The sequence below is a fragment of the Selaginella moellendorffii genome, unplaced genomic scaffold (genome assembly GCF_000143415.4).
Source record: "Selaginella moellendorffii unplaced genomic scaffold, v1.0 SELMOscaffold_98, whole genome shotgun sequence".
In the NCBI taxonomy this organism is placed as follows: domain Eukaryota; kingdom Viridiplantae; phylum Streptophyta; class Lycopodiopsida; order Selaginellales; family Selaginellaceae; genus Selaginella; species Selaginella moellendorffii.
In genome coordinates, this window is record NW_003314359.1 from 548119 (window position 1) to 563817 (window position 15699).

A 15699-nucleotide genomic window follows, 5' to 3' on the forward strand; every position below is an offset into this window, starting at 1 on the left:
CTGTTGATCTCTCGCTCTCTCCGCCAGTCTCTCTTTGGCCTCCTCCTCGCTGATCATAACTTTTGTTTCAGCTGTGCCCAGTCTGCAGCGGGGGCGGTGGTGGTGCTGGTGTTTGTTGTTAACAGCCTGCCAAGATCGCATTAACTCGAGGAGATCGTTGTTTGCATCTCGGCTCTCACAGCTCCATGCCGCTGTCCGGGGCCATCGCGGCCGTCGAGCATCCGACGCCCAGAATGGCCTCCGGCCCCTGCGTGTAGCCCTGTCCGCCTCACGAGAAAAAGCTGCAGCGCTTGCATATAATACATGTAGCACCTGATCAAAGCTGGAAGTAAATGAAAACCGAGTGGCCATGCTCTATAGTGTGGAATATTTGCAGGCAAGCGTACCGCACGGTGAAGTCGCGAAGTAAATAGGCTCTTGATCGTGATTGATTTGCTCTTTTCTACCAGCTAGAATGTACATCAACTCTCTCCATAATCAAACAAAAGAAAGGGGATTCTTTTTTTTTTCCTTCTCTCTTTCACCTCGACGACGCCATGGGCTGCAAGCTCTTGGACAAGCCCGCGATTCGCATGGTCGCGCAGCCCAGGCAGCCCAGCAGGCCCTGCTTGTATGGGAGGAAGGTTTTGCGGCGCATCTCCTCGGAATTTACCCGCTGCTGGGACTTGTAGTGGAGCTCGTGGAGGGATATGCCTCCGCCACCTTGCGCCGCCGCCGCCGCCGACGACGACGAGGAGGAAACGTTGGTGGTGCCGCCGAGGATGTTGCCGCTGCTGCTGCTGTTGATGCTGTTGTTGCGGCTCCGCCGGGGGCTGACGTTCCGGGACGAGCATGCACTGGACGCTGCCGAGTTTGAGTAGTAGAACTGATCGCCGCCACCTTTGCTGTGGAGATTGAGATCGGTGAATCTCGCGGATTGGAAGTCCATACCACCACCGCCAAGTTTGCCACCCACGATCGGCCCACTGTGAAACATTGATCCCCCGCGACCGCCACCTTGCCCTCCTCGCCGGTGCGCTACGTGATAGTTGAGCCGCTTGTTCTTGATCGTCGCGTCCGGCAGCCGGCCCTTGTGCGGCCTTGCGGCCATGGCGGGGAACTCCGCCTCGGGGACGATGGATCCGCTGTGCAATCGCCTCGCGGAGCTGTAGTAGCCGCCGGTGGATCCTCCACTGTGCTGGAGGTCGAGGCTGTGGAGTCTCTTCTTGTGGATGGCGATTCCCTGGAGATTCCCCGATGCCGAGGACGAGGACGGCGTCTTCCGTGCGGCGCTCGCGGCGGTGAATCGCTTGCTGTGATCGCCCACCAAGGATTTCTCCACCAGCCTCTTGGTGAGAGCCGAGGAGTCGAGCTTCTTGCCGAGGGGCTTGCTCGGAGGAACCGGCAAAGATGGCGGAGGTGGTGGCGGAGTCGAATCCTTGGCCTCCTTGGACTCCTTCGCTGTGGATTCTGCGCCTTGGATGGTTTTCTTGCCCTCCTCTGCCTTGGAAGAGCTCGGCCCCGGCTTGTTCTTCTTGTGCATGCTACTCAGGTGGAGCAATTCCCTCAGCGTCCGACCTTTGGAGGAAGTTCTCGCGGGCCGGGGGATCTGGTGATCGCCGGAGGAGGACGAAGAGGAATTGGAGGTGGCGAGCGATGGCGAGGAGGAATTGGAGGAGGCGGGCCGGCCCATCATGAGCATCATGGACTGGTACTTCTTGAGCAGCTGGAGCGGCGAGAGGGACCGCGGGGGTCCCCGGCTGGCCGTGGAGTCCGACGTGGCGGAGGCCGAGATGGAGGAGGAGTCCGAGATGGAGCCCGACTTGATCATGGTGGCGCCGCACAGGCTGCCCATCACCGCGGATTTCATCCGCCCGGGCGACGCGGATCCGCCGGCCTTGCGCGCGGATCTGGGCGACGGCGGCGCCGCGGCGGAGGAGGAGGAGCAGTGGTCGCTGGAATCCGTGGAGGCGATGGTGTTGGAGGAGCCGCTCGAGTCCGAGGAGGTGAGCTGGGGCGGCGGGATCTTCATGGGCAGGAGCTGGCCCTTGAAGAAGAGCTCGTCGGCGGAGGACATCTGGGCGGAGATCGTGGAGTCGGAGTCGGACATCCGGCTGGACGAGAACTCGAAATCCGAGTCGGCATTGAAGAACCCTAGCGCTGGCGATGGATCCCGCGACGCCGCCGCATTGGCTCCAAAGATCATCTTGGGCGTGCCCGGCATCTCGTCCCAGATCCCGCCGCCCTTGCCCGACCGATCCTTGTTCCGCCGGTCCGGGCTCGTGGGCGCGCTGAAGTAGAAGCCCGCCACGCCCCCCATCTCCGCGTCCTCCATCATCGCCTCCTCCTCCTCCTCTTCCTCGCGGCGGCGCTCTCCGACAAGAACACTGGGCAGCGCCGCCACCACGCCGCCGCCGGATCCGCCACCGCCGCCGCCGCCGCCGCCGCCATCGAATCGCGAGTGGAACTGGAACTCACATTCCGTGAAGCTGAATCCGCGCTGGTGGTGGTGCTCCGGATTGGCGGCAGCGTGGAGCTTGTGATCGCGCGGCGGGCTGGACGGCGCCGAGAAGTAGTAGTAGAGGCTGTTCTTGCTCGTTGTCCCGGTGTTCTTGGCGGTGGTGATCTTGAGCGCGCTGGTGGTGCCACTCCTGCTGGGGCTGGATGGCGCGCTCACGAATGGAGTGGAGCAAGAGCTCCCGGCCTCGCTCTCGCAGTGATAGAACATGATGATCGCCTCCCTCGCCTGCGATGATCCCAGCTCCAGCTAGAATCATACACGGGACCACCAAGACAAGAAGAAGAGGAGAGAACAAAGGAGAAATCGATGGAGTGCCAGTGACGTGCAGCAAACCAGATCTCCGCGACAAAGGACGATCACCCCCGACAAGCAATTAAGCCGCCAAGCAAGAGCGCCCCTTCGCCGCGAAGTTGTGTTCCTCGCATCTCTCTCGCGTAGGCGTATGGAGGAGATCGTTCTTCTTTTTCTTGCTTCTCGCTCTTATACGGTACGTGATACTTGATACATTGCCTGTCTTTCTACCTGTGCTGCCTGCCTGTCTTTACTACGCTATACCCTCTCGGATCCACATAGAAAGCTAGAAAGAAAGAGATATACCAGCGCTACTACTACTCTACTATAACTCTACGGCCTTTGGACCCACAAATACAGAGGGGATAGACAGATAAGAGTTAAAAGAGATTGCCAGACAGAAGCTTCTCCTTCCTCCTTTATCACTCCGGATGATATAATCTCTCCCGTGGTGGTCGACGAGTTCTTTGTCAAGATCTCTAGACGAGTTCTTCGTCTAGATCTCCCGTCGTCTCTATAGCTGTGGAGGGATCAAACTACAAACATCGACACTGCCAAGAGCTCTGGAGCAATGCCGCTGGACGTTTGCGGATGGATGGATCAATCTCTCGGCCTAGATCTACGAAACTTCAGCGGTGAATCGAGCATGGAAACGAAGATTCAAATGAGAAGATCCGAGAGAGAAGAAGAATCCAGCACCAAGAACGCGCATTGATTCAAATAGACCACTCCCGACTCGCGCGACCACTCTAGGCCTACTCTCGAGATATCATCAAATGGATGGATGGAATGGAGGAATTCGTGAGCTCTACACAATACTCCCACCGTACCTAGGGTCTTTTGTTCTCTCGTCGTCGTCGTCGTCATCATCATCAGCCACTATGATCCCGTACTCATGGCCGAATATGCCTGGTACCCCATGGTGGCATATTCCGGCATGGATCACCACTATAATCAATTCGCCAAGGGAATGAATGTTCCTTTCAAATCAAAGCTGCAGAGCATTGCAGTTCCTCCAATTTGCAAAAATTGTTTGCAAGCAACCAAGCAAACAAAGCTTGGTTTAATTTTTCTTTTTTTGCCCAGTTTTTTGGGCAGAAGACTTTTTTTTTTTTGGTTACTGCTTGTTTGTCATTCCTCATGTGAGGAGCATTGAATTTGATTGATATTTCAGGAGTTAATAACAATATTCTAGACATGAGGCCACCACCTTGGAAGTGAAATTCCTTGGCCCTGTGATTATCCGATTAGAGTAAGCATGGGGGCCTGCGTTTGCGCATGTGGGCAGCACTAGAAAGTTTGGTGCACATATTAAACTCGTAAAGGTGGCACACAACATCTGAGCATGTGCAAACTTACATCAATATACATTGCCGAGAAAAAATCCCGCCGTGCATATGAGCTATCAAATCAGATACCATGGACTTTGGCTTGTTTACTATAGAATTTGTTTGATGAGTGGGGCAATGATCAAAACTCCACCCCGAGCGAGCGGCCAATACTTCTCTCTCTCTCTCTCTCTCTTTTTTCTGTAACTTGATTCGTGGTTCTCGCCGGTTGGGTTCTCAAGGAGATGCTAGTTCTTTGCTAGTTCTTGTAAGTTGTAAACATCGAGAGCAAATAGACTGATTGGATGGATTGGATTGATCGGCTCCTGTAACGGCTAAGTTAAAAGAGTCGTGGATCTTACCATTTGGTCTTGAAAAACGATTTGAATGGTTTGACATCCAGTTCAACTCCATGATCTTGATTGACAACTAAACTCCCACGATTTCGATGGATGTGCCGTGCCTCCCTCCTTGTTAAAAGTCTTTGTATTAGATTACCACTTCCAACGCAGTGCTTTGATATGAATTCCCAAACAATATGGTCGTCGTGGCTCATTGAAATCTCATCCGGGTTCATTCAAATCATGTTGTTGTGGCGGTGTGAATGAATTCCCTTCAGTGCCTGTCAAGGAAGAAAAAAGAATCCTATGTGAGAGAGAGAGAGAGAGAGTAAATGGCTATGTGATAGTTACTTTGGGACGAACGAGTCCAGTTATTTGAAGTTGTTATGTCCTGTGTTTCAAGCATCTGGAGAAGAACATGGTGATTTAAAACAGCTGCGAAATATAAACGAGCCATTTTACCTTCTTGCAGAGAGCGCCAAAGCGAGGGAATTATCGGTTCTTCCGAAACTTGAAAGCAATATAGAAATAACTGTCAGGAGTAATAAGTTTCGAAGTCAGAAACATGGAATCGAATCAAAAACTAAGAGCAATGAATGACTGAAATTTTTTACCTCCAGACGAAGTGCTATGGCTGGTCACAGGCGATAAAAAGAAAAGAAACTCCATCACCTGTCAAGCGTACTAAAACGTCAGGACCGAGAAACAAACTAACGAAAACCAGATTACCTCACCAATAGTCTTTGCAAGAGCATGAACCGTTCTCGAAGTGATGAAAGCGAGTGGAGTCCCTGACCACGATTTTCCGGCCCACGATCCTGGAGATAAACTTGGCGGCCGCGTGACAGTCGACGCAAGCTCGCAAGTTCTTGACGATGTGGAGCGGCGTCCCAGGCGGTGTGGATATCAAGCCGTAAGCAATCGCCAGCTTCTCGCTGTGGTAGCACAGCATTTGCTCCTTTTCTTCCTCCTTGACGTTGTGCAGCACCATCCTCATGTCCGGGACGTAGCCAGCGTCCTTCATCTGCTTGCTCAGCCTCTTTATCTCCGCGGCGATGAGCTCCTCCTCGGGATGAGACTTGTCCCCGGCCACAAACTCGTGCACCGTGTCGTTGATCTCGATATAACTGCAGCCTGGGTTCTTCCTAGCGGCTCTCCGGTTCCTCGTCTTTCGAACGTCGTCCCATCTCCCAGCCTCCGCGTAAACGTTGGACAGAAGCGTCACGGTCGAGTGCTCATCCTCCGATTCCAGCTCGAAGAGCTTGTCCGCTACTCGAGCCGCTCGCTTCGTGTCGTTGTGTAGCTTGCAGCCGCTTAGTAGGCTCGTCCAGGCAACCGCGTCCGGCAAGAACGGCATGTCGTGGATGAGGTTCTCGGCAGCCTCCAGCCTCCCTGCTCGGCTCAGGAGGTCTACCATGCAGAGAAAGTGCCGGTAGTCTGGAGCGAGGCCGTGGTCCCCGACCATGGAGAGGAAAGTCTGGACGCCTTCCTTGAGCATCCCTCCATGGCTGCAGGCCGAGAGAGTGCTCACCATAGTCACGTCATCGGCTGCCAAGCCTTCCTGTAAGAGCTCCCAGAAGTGCTCCAGCCCCGTCCTCGAGTGACCGTGCTGAGCATAGGCGGCGATGAGAGTGCTCCAGGATACCAAGCTCTTGTCACGGATAGCCGCGAAGACCCCCACTGTATCGTCGAGGCTGCCGCACCGGTTATACATGTTCATGAGCGAGTTCTCCAGGACGACGTCGGCCTTGCACCTTCCGGAAGCGATGAGCGCGTGGACTGCCTTGCCTTGACGCTTGGCACCGAGAACAGCACAGGCGCTGAGGACGTTGCTGAGCGTGATCTCGTTTGGAGCGACGTTTTCTAGCTGCATTTGCTTGAAGATGTCGAGAGCGTCCTTGGCCTGTCCATACTGCACGTATGCCACGATCAGTATGTTCCAAGTTATCACGTCCCTCGTACGCATTCTCTCGAAGACCTGCCTTGCCTCCTCCAAGCTGCTGCTACACTTGGTATACATGTTGAGAAGGACGTTGCCGATCACCAAGTCCGACTCGTAGCCGTCCTCTCTCACTTTCCTGTGGATGGCTCTTCCCTGCTCCAAGTCCTCCAAGTTGGTGCAAGCGGTGAGGAGGCCAATGAAAGTCACCACGTTTGGCTTTGGATCGTTCGGTCCCATCCGTTGGAAAAGCTCGAGAGCCTGTGTAGCGGCACCCTGCTTGGCATACCCGGAGATCATCGTGTTCCAGGCTATCACGTCCCTGTTCTTGAGCCGATCGAAAACTTTCCTGGCCGACTCCAAGCTTCCACACTTGGAGTACATGTTGATGAGCGCATTCTGGACAATCGAGTCCGAGGCATAGCCGCTTGCTACCGTGCGAGCCTCGATTTCCCTGCCTTGAGAGATGTCTCCGACGACCGTGCACGCGTACAAAGCACTGGAGAAGGTGATTGCATCCGGCTTCATTCCTTCGGGCTCCATGGCGTGGTATAGCTCGAGAGCTTTCCTGGGAGACCCGAGCTGTGCATAGGCCGTGATCATCGTTGTCCATGCACACGTTGTCTTGGTCGCCATCTTGTCGAACGCTCTGCGGGCGTCTTGCAAGCTCCCACACTTCGCGTACATGTTTACCACCGTGCCGGTGACGAAAGAGTTTAGATCAAAGCCGCTGCCCTCGAGCGCTGCGTGGACGAGCCTTCCCTGCTGGAGCGACTTCATAGTAGCGCAAGCTTCGAGCACGGACATGAAAGTGGTAGCGTCCCTCTTCACCTCCTGCGGCTCCATCTCGTGGAAGAGCTCGAGCGATTTCTCGGGACGGCCATTGTGGCAGTAGGCCGAGATCATCGCGTTCCACGACACGACGTTTTTCGTGGCGAGCGAGCTGAAGGCCGCCTCAGCATCCTTGAGGCTCCGGCACTTCCCATAGGCGCTGACGAGAGTAGTCCCGATGATCAAGTCGGCCGCCATCTTTTGCTCGAGTATGTCGAGATGGAGCATCCGCAACTCCGAAAGAGATCCAAGCTTCGAGCAAGCGTCGAGAACAGCCAGGAAAGTTGGCTTGTCCGGCTTGACAGACTTGGAAACCATGTCCTGGTAGATCTTGAGAGCACCCCTGTGATCCCCGTTTCGCGAGTAGCCAGCGATCAGTGCGTTCCAGGTGACCAAAGTTTTCTTTCCCATCTCATCGAAGGTCTTCCGGGCGAGCTCGAGATCCCGGCACCTGGCATACATGGTGATGAGCGCGGTGCCGAGGATGATATCAAACTCCAGCAGCCGGGTCTCGAGGATCATCGCGTGGAGGAGCTGGCCTTGCTTGAGATCTTTGGAGCTGGAGCACACCCCGATCGCCACCACAAACATCGCTCCATCCGGCCTCAATCCTTCCAGCACCATCCTCCGGTAGTAGCCAAGCGCCTCCCGGTAATGCCCATTCCGGGCAAATGCCGCGACGATGAGCGTCCAGGAGACCGAGTTTGGATGCTCGATCGCGTGGAAAACCGCGAGAGCATCGGCGACGCTGCCGCATTTGCCATACATCTGGACGAGCAGATTCTCGACGTAGATGTGCATCCGGCGCTGCTCGAGGATGTGGGAGTGGACGAGCTTACCCTGGGCGAGCGATCGGCGATGGCCGCATTCTTGGAGGAGAGAGCTGTAGGATGCGCCCGCGCTTAGGGCTCGCGAGACGCCGTCGAGGTCGGCGAATTTGCGGGCGTAGCTCTTGCTGGAGATCCTCTCGGGATCATCCTCGCTCGATCCCGCGAACGCTGCGAGGGAATGGAGACCCCGGCGCTGGAGCTGTGAGGACGCTGCTGCTCGTTTGCTCGCCAAGAGCAAGAGGAGCATATTCTGCCCTGGCAAGGAGAATATGCCATTCGTCGTTTGCCCCTTTTTGCCGCTTGAGAAAGATATTTTAGGGTTTTAAGGAGGGATCGATCGGATCGATCGATGGGAGTGCCCGCATTCTATCGCTGGCTCACGCGGCGCTATCCCTTGATCATTGCCGATGCTGTGGAGGATGATTTGGCGGCCCTTTCTGGCGGATTGGAGTATGACAATTTCTATCTTGACATGAATGGGATCGTGCATTTGTGTTTTCATCCAGAAGGCAAGGTAAGGAATTGAATCGATTGTAGCTAGTGGATTATTTCAACTCTTTCTTGCGAGCGCAGCCAGCTCCTTTGTCGTATGATGAAGTGTTCCATTGCATTTTCCAGTGCATCGATCGTCTTGTCGCAATCGTGCGGCCCAGGAAACTTTTGTACATGGCAATTGGTATCGGTTTCTTTCCTTTTTGTATTTTCCTTTTCTGGTTTGTTCATTGATGGAAAAATAAAACTTTTAGATGGTGTTGCTCCGCGGGCTAAGATGAATCAACAACGATCGAGGCGGTTTAGAGCTGCAAAAGAAGCTCTTGAGGTAAGAAGTTTTTTGTGTTTCCTGTTTCATTTGTTGGAGCTCAGCTGTTACCATTTCCAGGTCCAGAAGAGAGGAGAAACGTCAGATTCGAATGTTATCACACCTGGGACGGAATTCATGGCCTTACTTTCCGATGCATTGAGTCAATATGTGCAACTGCGTTTAAGCGAAAGTCCTGGTTGGCAAAGGATGAAAGTAAGTTATTTTTCTTCTTTTCCCTTTTGTAGTTTTTAATATTTTGAGTGAAACTTTGTCTTTCTACAGGTTATATTATCCGATGCTAATGTTCCGGGTGAAGGCGAACATAAAATATTTTATTTCATTCGCATGCAAAGAAATCTTCCTGGCTTTGACCCAAACACTCGGCACTGCCTCTATGGCCTGGTATCGTCTTTGCGAGAATGGATTTTATGCCGTGCTTCTTTTAGAGTTTCTAAGTATCTGTCGCTGGGGCCTTTTAGGACGCTGACTTGGTTATGCTAGCACTTGCTACACATGAAGTGCACTTCTCTATTTTACGCGAGGTACACTTTAGCTAAACGTCTAATCTCTTCTGATACTCGATTTTAAGGTGCCATGTCCTAGAAAGTGCTACCTCTGTGGCGAAGTTGGACATATTGCTAAACATTGTGATGGAACACAGAAAAGTACACTTGAAGAGACGGAAGATGTTTCGTATCAAGTAAGCACTGTACTTTGCGGCGTTGTGTTCATTTGTTCTGCACAGTTCCTTCACATTTGGCTCCTTCGAGAGTATTTGGAACTTGAACTCAAGATAGCAGATGCAGATTTTGAGCGCATAGTGGACGATTTTGTTTTTATTTGTTTTTTTGTTGGCAACGATTTTCTTCCGGGTTTACCAACACTAGACATTCGACAAGTAAGTGGTTTTCTCGTCTGAAATTAGGAATTTTTCTTACTTGCTACTTTACAAATCTGTCAGGGAGCAATCGGCATGCTTTTAAGTGTTTACAAGCAAGAATTCAGTAATATGAGCGGGTATTTGACGGAAACTGGCGAGGTGAGTGGCCTGTTCGTTCTCTATTTAAGTTGTATTGAAAGCGATGAAAATTTCAGGTGAACTTGAGAAGCCTTGAGTACTTTCTTGAGATGGTCGGCCAGATTGAGGACGGTATAATCCAAAAGCAGTTTCAGAAAGTAATGCTTTTTTTTTTTCAATTATAATCTCGTGGTTGTCCAACATTTTTCCCGCTTGACGAGAAGAAGAATGCTTCAAGCGTCACTTGTCCTGCGGACTCAGCTGTAAGTGTATGCATCCAAAGGTTTTATTCATTAAAAACTAAACTCGTCATTTGCAGAGCTGGAAGGCAACGTACTACGAAGAGAAGTTTGGCTCTGAGTACTCTGAGGAGCTTAAAAAGGGCCTGGTAGTAAGACAGTTTTAGCAGTATCTTAGAGAACTCTCATTTTGCGCTTTCCGTGTTCAGGCGCAAAAGTACACCGAGGGATTATGCTGGATATTGCATTATTATTACAGAGGAGTGAGCTCGTGGCAATGGTGATTTTTAATCCTGTGTTGGAAGTGTAGCAAAAGTCGAATCGTTCTCATGCTTGTACGTAATTCCTTTGCCATTTTCTAACATGCAAGTAAAATGATGGTGACGACGTGCAGGTACTACCCCTACCATTATGCTCCTTTTGCATCGGATTTAGCAGGACTTGGTGCTATAGAAGTCCGTTTTGAGGCTGGCAAGCCATTGAAACCTTTTGATATGCTTATGGGCGTTTTACCCGCATCAAGGTAACATCTTACTTCTAGCATACTGCTTTATGCTTCGTTGTTTCCTCGGATACAGTGCATGGGCTTTACCGGAGTATTACCGGTTGTTGATGACAAATCCAGCGTCACCTTTGATAGATTTTTATCCTGAAGGTAAAGCAGACTATGAACTTAACGATTTCACCTGATCTGCAAGTACTACGTGCAGAATTTGTTGTTGATATGAACGGAAAACAATACCCATGGCAGGTATTATAACGATCTCATTACAGTTTTGCATCTGGTTGAGCTCTTACTTTTGCAGGGTGTTGTAAAACTACCATTCATCAACGTAGAGCGTCTTCTTGTAGAAACGAGAAAGCTAGAAGGGACGCTTTCGGTGAGTTCTCTAGACTTCGATATGTAGCGTTTGTTCTCATCTTCGCTGTCACAGGCGTCAGAGATCAAACGAAACAGCATAGACCAGGAGTTATTGTTTCTCTGCTGTCACCAACCTCTTGCGAGATACATATACGCTTGTGTCGAGGACACGGAGGGAATCTGCGCAATAAATCCAATAATCAGGTACCTATGAAGAGAATTGACGTGCTCATTTTAAAATCGTGGTCGTGGATGATTCCAGCGAAGGCTTAAATGGATTCCTCACTTTGAATCGAGGGGCTCTGGAAGCTGCTGTACCACATAACGTTCTGTAAGTGAAAGTGCAAGCTTTTACTGCCAGGGAGCTAAACGAAATTCCATATAATTCTCAACAGCTGCGTAAACTACATATGCCCCTCAAATCATCCTCATATTCCAAGCCTTCCCGACGGGGTTATACTCCCTGCAAAGGTAACCTATGACGTGATCACATCCAGAACCAAAGCAAACCTTTCTACTCGCCTTTACAGAGCATTGTTGATCGAGACTTTCGAAGGCATTCTCATCGCGGGCGACAAAGAAGGTTCGGGAAGGATTTAAGAAAACACAAATCCTGACAGATTGTTTGCAGCACCTCGAGCGGAAGCTCCGATCCATACCGCGAACACGGTAGTCCCTCTGGTTAGTGATTTCTCGCTTTTACTTCGTTTCTTCCTCTCTGGATCTTTGTTCCATCTCAGTTTCTCTCCTGTGTCTCAGGAAGGTGGAGAGGGAGACGAAGTAGTCACAGCAGAACTAGGAGCGTCGATAGTCACGAGAGTTAGTAGACGACACTGGGCCAACGGTTGGGATTGCTTTAATGTTATGGATAGTTATCGGAATCCAACGGTTTAGCTGGGACTAAGATTTAGGGTTTATACCGATGAACGCTTACAGGTTTAGCAATCTCGTGGGCGCCCCGTATCGCGGGGGCAATGTCGCCTTTGCCGGTGGGAGCGCCGCGCTGGTGTCGCCAGTAGGCAATCGCATCTCTGTCACGGAGCTGCGCAAATCCGAGTGCTGGACGCTGCCTGTGGAGAATGGCGGCGATGTGTCTAGGGTTGCCGTCTCCCCCAATGGCGCGCTGTTGCTCTCCATCGACGCCAGCGGCCGCTGCATTCTCGTCAGCCTTGCGCGCCGCATTCTCCTCCACCGAATGTCCTTCAAGGCGCCCGTCACGGCGCTCGGATTTAGCCCCGATGGATCGCTCTTTGCCGTGGCCATGGGCAGGCTGCTCCAGGTGTGGAGGACGCCCGGGTGCCGCAAGGAGTTCATGGCGTTCCAGCTGCTCCACACTTTCTCCAGCAGCCACGACACGATCACTTGCCTCGGCTGGAGCCCCGACGGCAATTGGATCATCTGCGGCTGCAAGGACTTCGCGGTGAGGATCTTCACGCTCCAGAGCAATGCGGAGGGCTACAGGCCAGTCGTGCTCTCTGCGCACCGCAACGTTGTCAATGGCGTCTTCTTCACTGAGAACACCGAGAGCGGGATTGGCGCTTATAGTTTCTCCAAGGATGGCGCGCTGTGTCACTGGGTGTTCCACCCGGCTCAAGAGCTTCCAGCTCCCGCGCTCGATGGAGCTGACGATCAAGGAAAGTCGAGGAAGCGCCGGAAGGAGGACGTAGCTTTGCAAGGTATTTGCTTGGATCACTTGACTCCTCGGTTTCACACGTTTACCAATCAGCTCTCGAGGAGGAGGACTTGGAAGAATCCGATGGCCTTGTTCGAAAGGAGGAGGGAAAGCTACCTGTTCTACGTCCCGATAAAGGCCAGTGGGAGCTCATGAAGAAGCACTTGTTCCACCAGCATGGAAGGCTCTCGGCGTGCGACTACCACAGTGGCCTCAACATCGTGGTTGCCGGGTTCTCATCTGGAGTGTTTGGGATCTACCAGATGCCCGACTTTACGTGCATACATCTGCTATCCATCTCCAAAGAGAAGATAACCACCGCAGTGTTCGACAGGACCGGAAACTGGGTAGCTTTCGGCTGTGCAAAACTGGGCCAGCTACTGGTGTGGGACTGGCGCTCGGAGACTTACATACTCAAGCAGCAAGGTCACTACTTCGACGTCAACTGTGTTGCATATTCACCGGATTCGCAGCTGATTGCCACCGGCGCTGATGACAACAAAGTAAAGGTCTGGCTTTGATCAGTCTCTTCTTTCGCCGTCGCTTATGCCTTTGTGGTGTGTTGCAGTTGTGGAATGCTGCGTCTGGATTCTGTTTCGTCACTTTTGCCGAGCACACAAATGCAGTGACCGCAGTGTTGTTCTTGGCCGGAAGTAATGCCGTGCTGAGCGCATCTCTCGATGGCACTGTACGTGCATGGGATCTGATGCGCTATCGAAACTTCCGGACCTTCACCACGCCAGCACCCACGCAGTTTGTGTCATTGGCTGCAGACCAAAGTGGAGAGATCATATGTGCTGGAACGCTGGACACATTCCAGGTATCTTCTCGCTTTCCTTTTTCTCGATTCATTTCAAGCTTTACTGCTCTTGCTAGATATACGTTTGGTCCATGAAAACAGCGCGGCTAGTGGACGTCCTCAGTGGTCACGAGGGACCGGTTCATGGTTTGGCCTTTTCTCCTACAGACGTGCGTACTCCTACGCGACAATGCTTTCCACTTTCTAACACGTCTTGACAGGAATTCTTGGCTTCCTCGTCATGGGACAAAACCGTGCGCTTGTGGGATGTGTTTGAAGGCAAGGGTGGGGTTGAAGCCTTCACTCATACGCATGACGTGCTCACCGTGGTTTACCGTCCGGACGGAAAGCAACTGGCCTGCTCAACACTTGATGGTCAGATCCACTTCTGGGACCCGATTGACGGCTTGCTTATGGGTACGATAGAAGGCAGGCGTGACGTTGCAGGAGGGAGATTGATGAGCGACAGAAGAACGGCCGCTAACTCGAGCTCGGGGAAATGCTTTACGACCATGTCTTACTCAGCCGACGGGAGCCTACTGCTTGCTGGAGGAACCAGCAAGTACATTTGCATGTACGACGTCGCGGACCAGGTATTTATCACTCACAAGCTCGCTTGGCTTTCATGCTTACGATATATCGTCTGTGCAGGTTTTGCTACGAAGGTTTCAGATATCTCACAACTATTCGTTGGATGGTATTCTGGACTTTCTAAACTCGAAGAGAATGACTGCAGCAGGTCCTATAGATCTGATCGATGACTATGACAGCGACAACGAGGCCGGTGTTGATGGTCAAGTTAGAGGGAAGTTGGGGCAGGGACTACCAGGGGCACAGACCAATGCTGCGAGGCCAATTATACGCACCAAGTGTCTCAGGATCTCTCCAACTGGCAGGTCTTGGGCAGCTGCAACAACGGAAGGCCTGCTCATCTACTCAATGGACAACCTTGTTTTTGATCCCACCGATCTCGATGTGGATGTCACACCGGAGGTACAATTGTTGTTTAGGAGCTCACTGGGTGAAGCTTTTTTGTTGTTGCCTTTTTGTGTAGGCAATCAACGATGCACTGGAAAGCAAGCGCTATTCACGAGCATTGTTGCTAGCACTCCGGCTGAACGAGCCACTTTTGATTCAAAAATGTGTCGAGGCCGTAGATATCTCTGCGATTAGTGATGTTGTCTCGAACGTCTCACTTTCGTACCTTGGAACACTCATTGATGCACTTGCGCAGTACCTGGAGAAGACACCTCATTTGGAGTTCTTACTTAGATGGTGCCTGGTATGTATCAAGTTAGAAGTCCAGTTTTTAGTGCTAACTTGGATTTCTTACAGGAACTTTGCACTGTGCATGGCAGAACAATCCAGTCGAAGAACAGGGAACTCATGCCTGCTCTCAAGTCCCTGCTTAAATCCATTGCCAGCTTGCAGGAACAACTTGCAACAGCCGCTTCCAAAAACGACTACCTTCTCCATTACCTGTGCTCGGCCCCCACTAAGAGCAAGAGCGTGGAACAAAGCTTGGACTTATGCTCATAATGGACGCTTGAGAACTGAGGTGAAGTTATTTTTTCTTTTATTTGAATGTGAACTAAACAATTCCTTAGGTGATTGGAATGGAGATAGTTGCTGGCGGCATAACTCAGAAAACGAATAACAGCAGTACGTTTTACAGTAGTGCTGCTTTAATTTGCTCCTTGCGTGCTTTCCTAGCGGCAGGATCCATCTGACACAAGCAAGACGAAGAGGAGATCAGAGCTGCACCGAGCTAAACAGTAGACAAAACTTACCTGATCGACAAGGTTCTGTAACTTGTGGCAGCACCTCGAGATGTTGCTTCGATTTTGACAATCACTGAGCATCTGCCTCGAAACTTTCTGCACTCTCAGCTACTCTGGTTAGTGACTCATTGCTGGCCAGCCACTCCACAACCAGAGTATCGTCGGCCCAACCATCGGGCACGATAGTCCCTCTTGTTAGTGATTTCTCTGTTTTACTTCGTTTCTCCCTCTCTGGATCTTTGTTCCATCTCAGTTTCTCTCCTGTGTCTCAGGAAGGTGGAGCGAGAGACGAAGCAGTCACCGCAGAACTAGGAGCGTCGAGTTAGTACACTGGGTGTCAAATTCCAACGGTTGGGATTGCTTTAATCTTATGGATGGTTATCGCAATCCAACGGTTTATTTCGTTTCTGCCCAACAAACCCTAGAAATAAAAATGCTATGTGTTTGGGATCGAGCAATCGCTGCA

General features: G+C 51.7%; 3 protein-coding genes across 5 annotated transcripts; 2 read left to right on the plus strand and 1 right to left on the minus strand.

The window, feature by feature from the left end:
* Positions 1–4225: 4225 nt before the first annotated feature.
* On the minus strand, positions 4226–8310 carry LOC9637128 (putative pentatricopeptide repeat-containing protein At3g23330). 2 transcript variants are annotated; one of them, XM_024663354.1, is made up of 5 exons: positions 5195–8310; positions 5075–5132; positions 4923–4992; positions 4812–4866; positions 4226–4741 (listed from the first exon to the last, which is right to left on the minus strand). In XM_024663354.1, exons 1-2 carry the CDS (start codon positions 8305–8307, stop codon positions 5129–5131), a joined length of 3117 nt encoding a protein of 1038 aa, XP_024519122.1. In that variant the 5' UTR covers positions 8308–8310; the 3' UTR covers positions 4226–4741; positions 4812–4866; positions 4923–4992; positions 5075–5128. The 2 variants fall into 2 exon arrangements, with proteins under 2 accessions (XP_024519122.1, XP_024519121.1); XM_024663353.1 differs by having other exon boundaries at positions 5190–8310.
* Positions 8311–8357: 47 nt separating this feature from the next.
* LOC112342079 (5'-3' exoribonuclease 2-like) lies at positions 8358–11869 on the plus strand. Its single transcript, XM_024663305.1, has 21 exons — positions 8358–8574; positions 8634–8736; positions 8807–9075; positions 9145–9264; positions 9342–9404; positions 9452–9562; positions 9608–9760; positions 9824–9901; positions 9958–10038; positions 10200–10268; positions 10329–10399; positions 10514–10642; positions 10698–10774; positions 10830–10870; positions 10926–11000; positions 11055–11185; positions 11244–11312; positions 11377–11452; positions 11512–11564; positions 11613–11662; positions 11741–11869. The coding sequence occupies exons 1-21, from the start codon at positions 8410–8412 to the stop codon at positions 11803–11805; spliced, it is 2049 nt and encodes a 682-aa protein (XP_024519073.1). The 5' UTR covers positions 8358–8409; the 3' UTR covers positions 11806–11869.
* A 29-nt stretch (positions 11870–11898) lies between these two features.
* LOC9637129 (periodic tryptophan protein 2) lies at positions 11899–15678 on the plus strand. Of its 2 annotated transcripts, none has more exons than XM_024663231.1 (10): positions 11899–12657; positions 12708–13162; positions 13222–13473; positions 13530–13622; positions 13674–14045; positions 14104–14445; positions 14507–14734; positions 14788–15010; positions 15060–15349; positions 15506–15678. In XM_024663231.1, exons 1-8 carry the CDS (start codon positions 11904–11906, stop codon positions 14989–14991), a joined length of 2700 nt encoding a protein of 899 aa, XP_024518999.1. In that variant the 5' UTR covers positions 11899–11903; the 3' UTR covers positions 14992–15010; positions 15060–15349; positions 15506–15678. The 2 variants fall into 2 exon arrangements, with proteins under 2 accessions (XP_024518999.1, XP_024519000.1); XM_024663232.1 differs by having other exon boundaries at positions 15079–15349.
* The last annotated feature ends 21 nt before the right edge of the window (positions 15679–15699 follow it).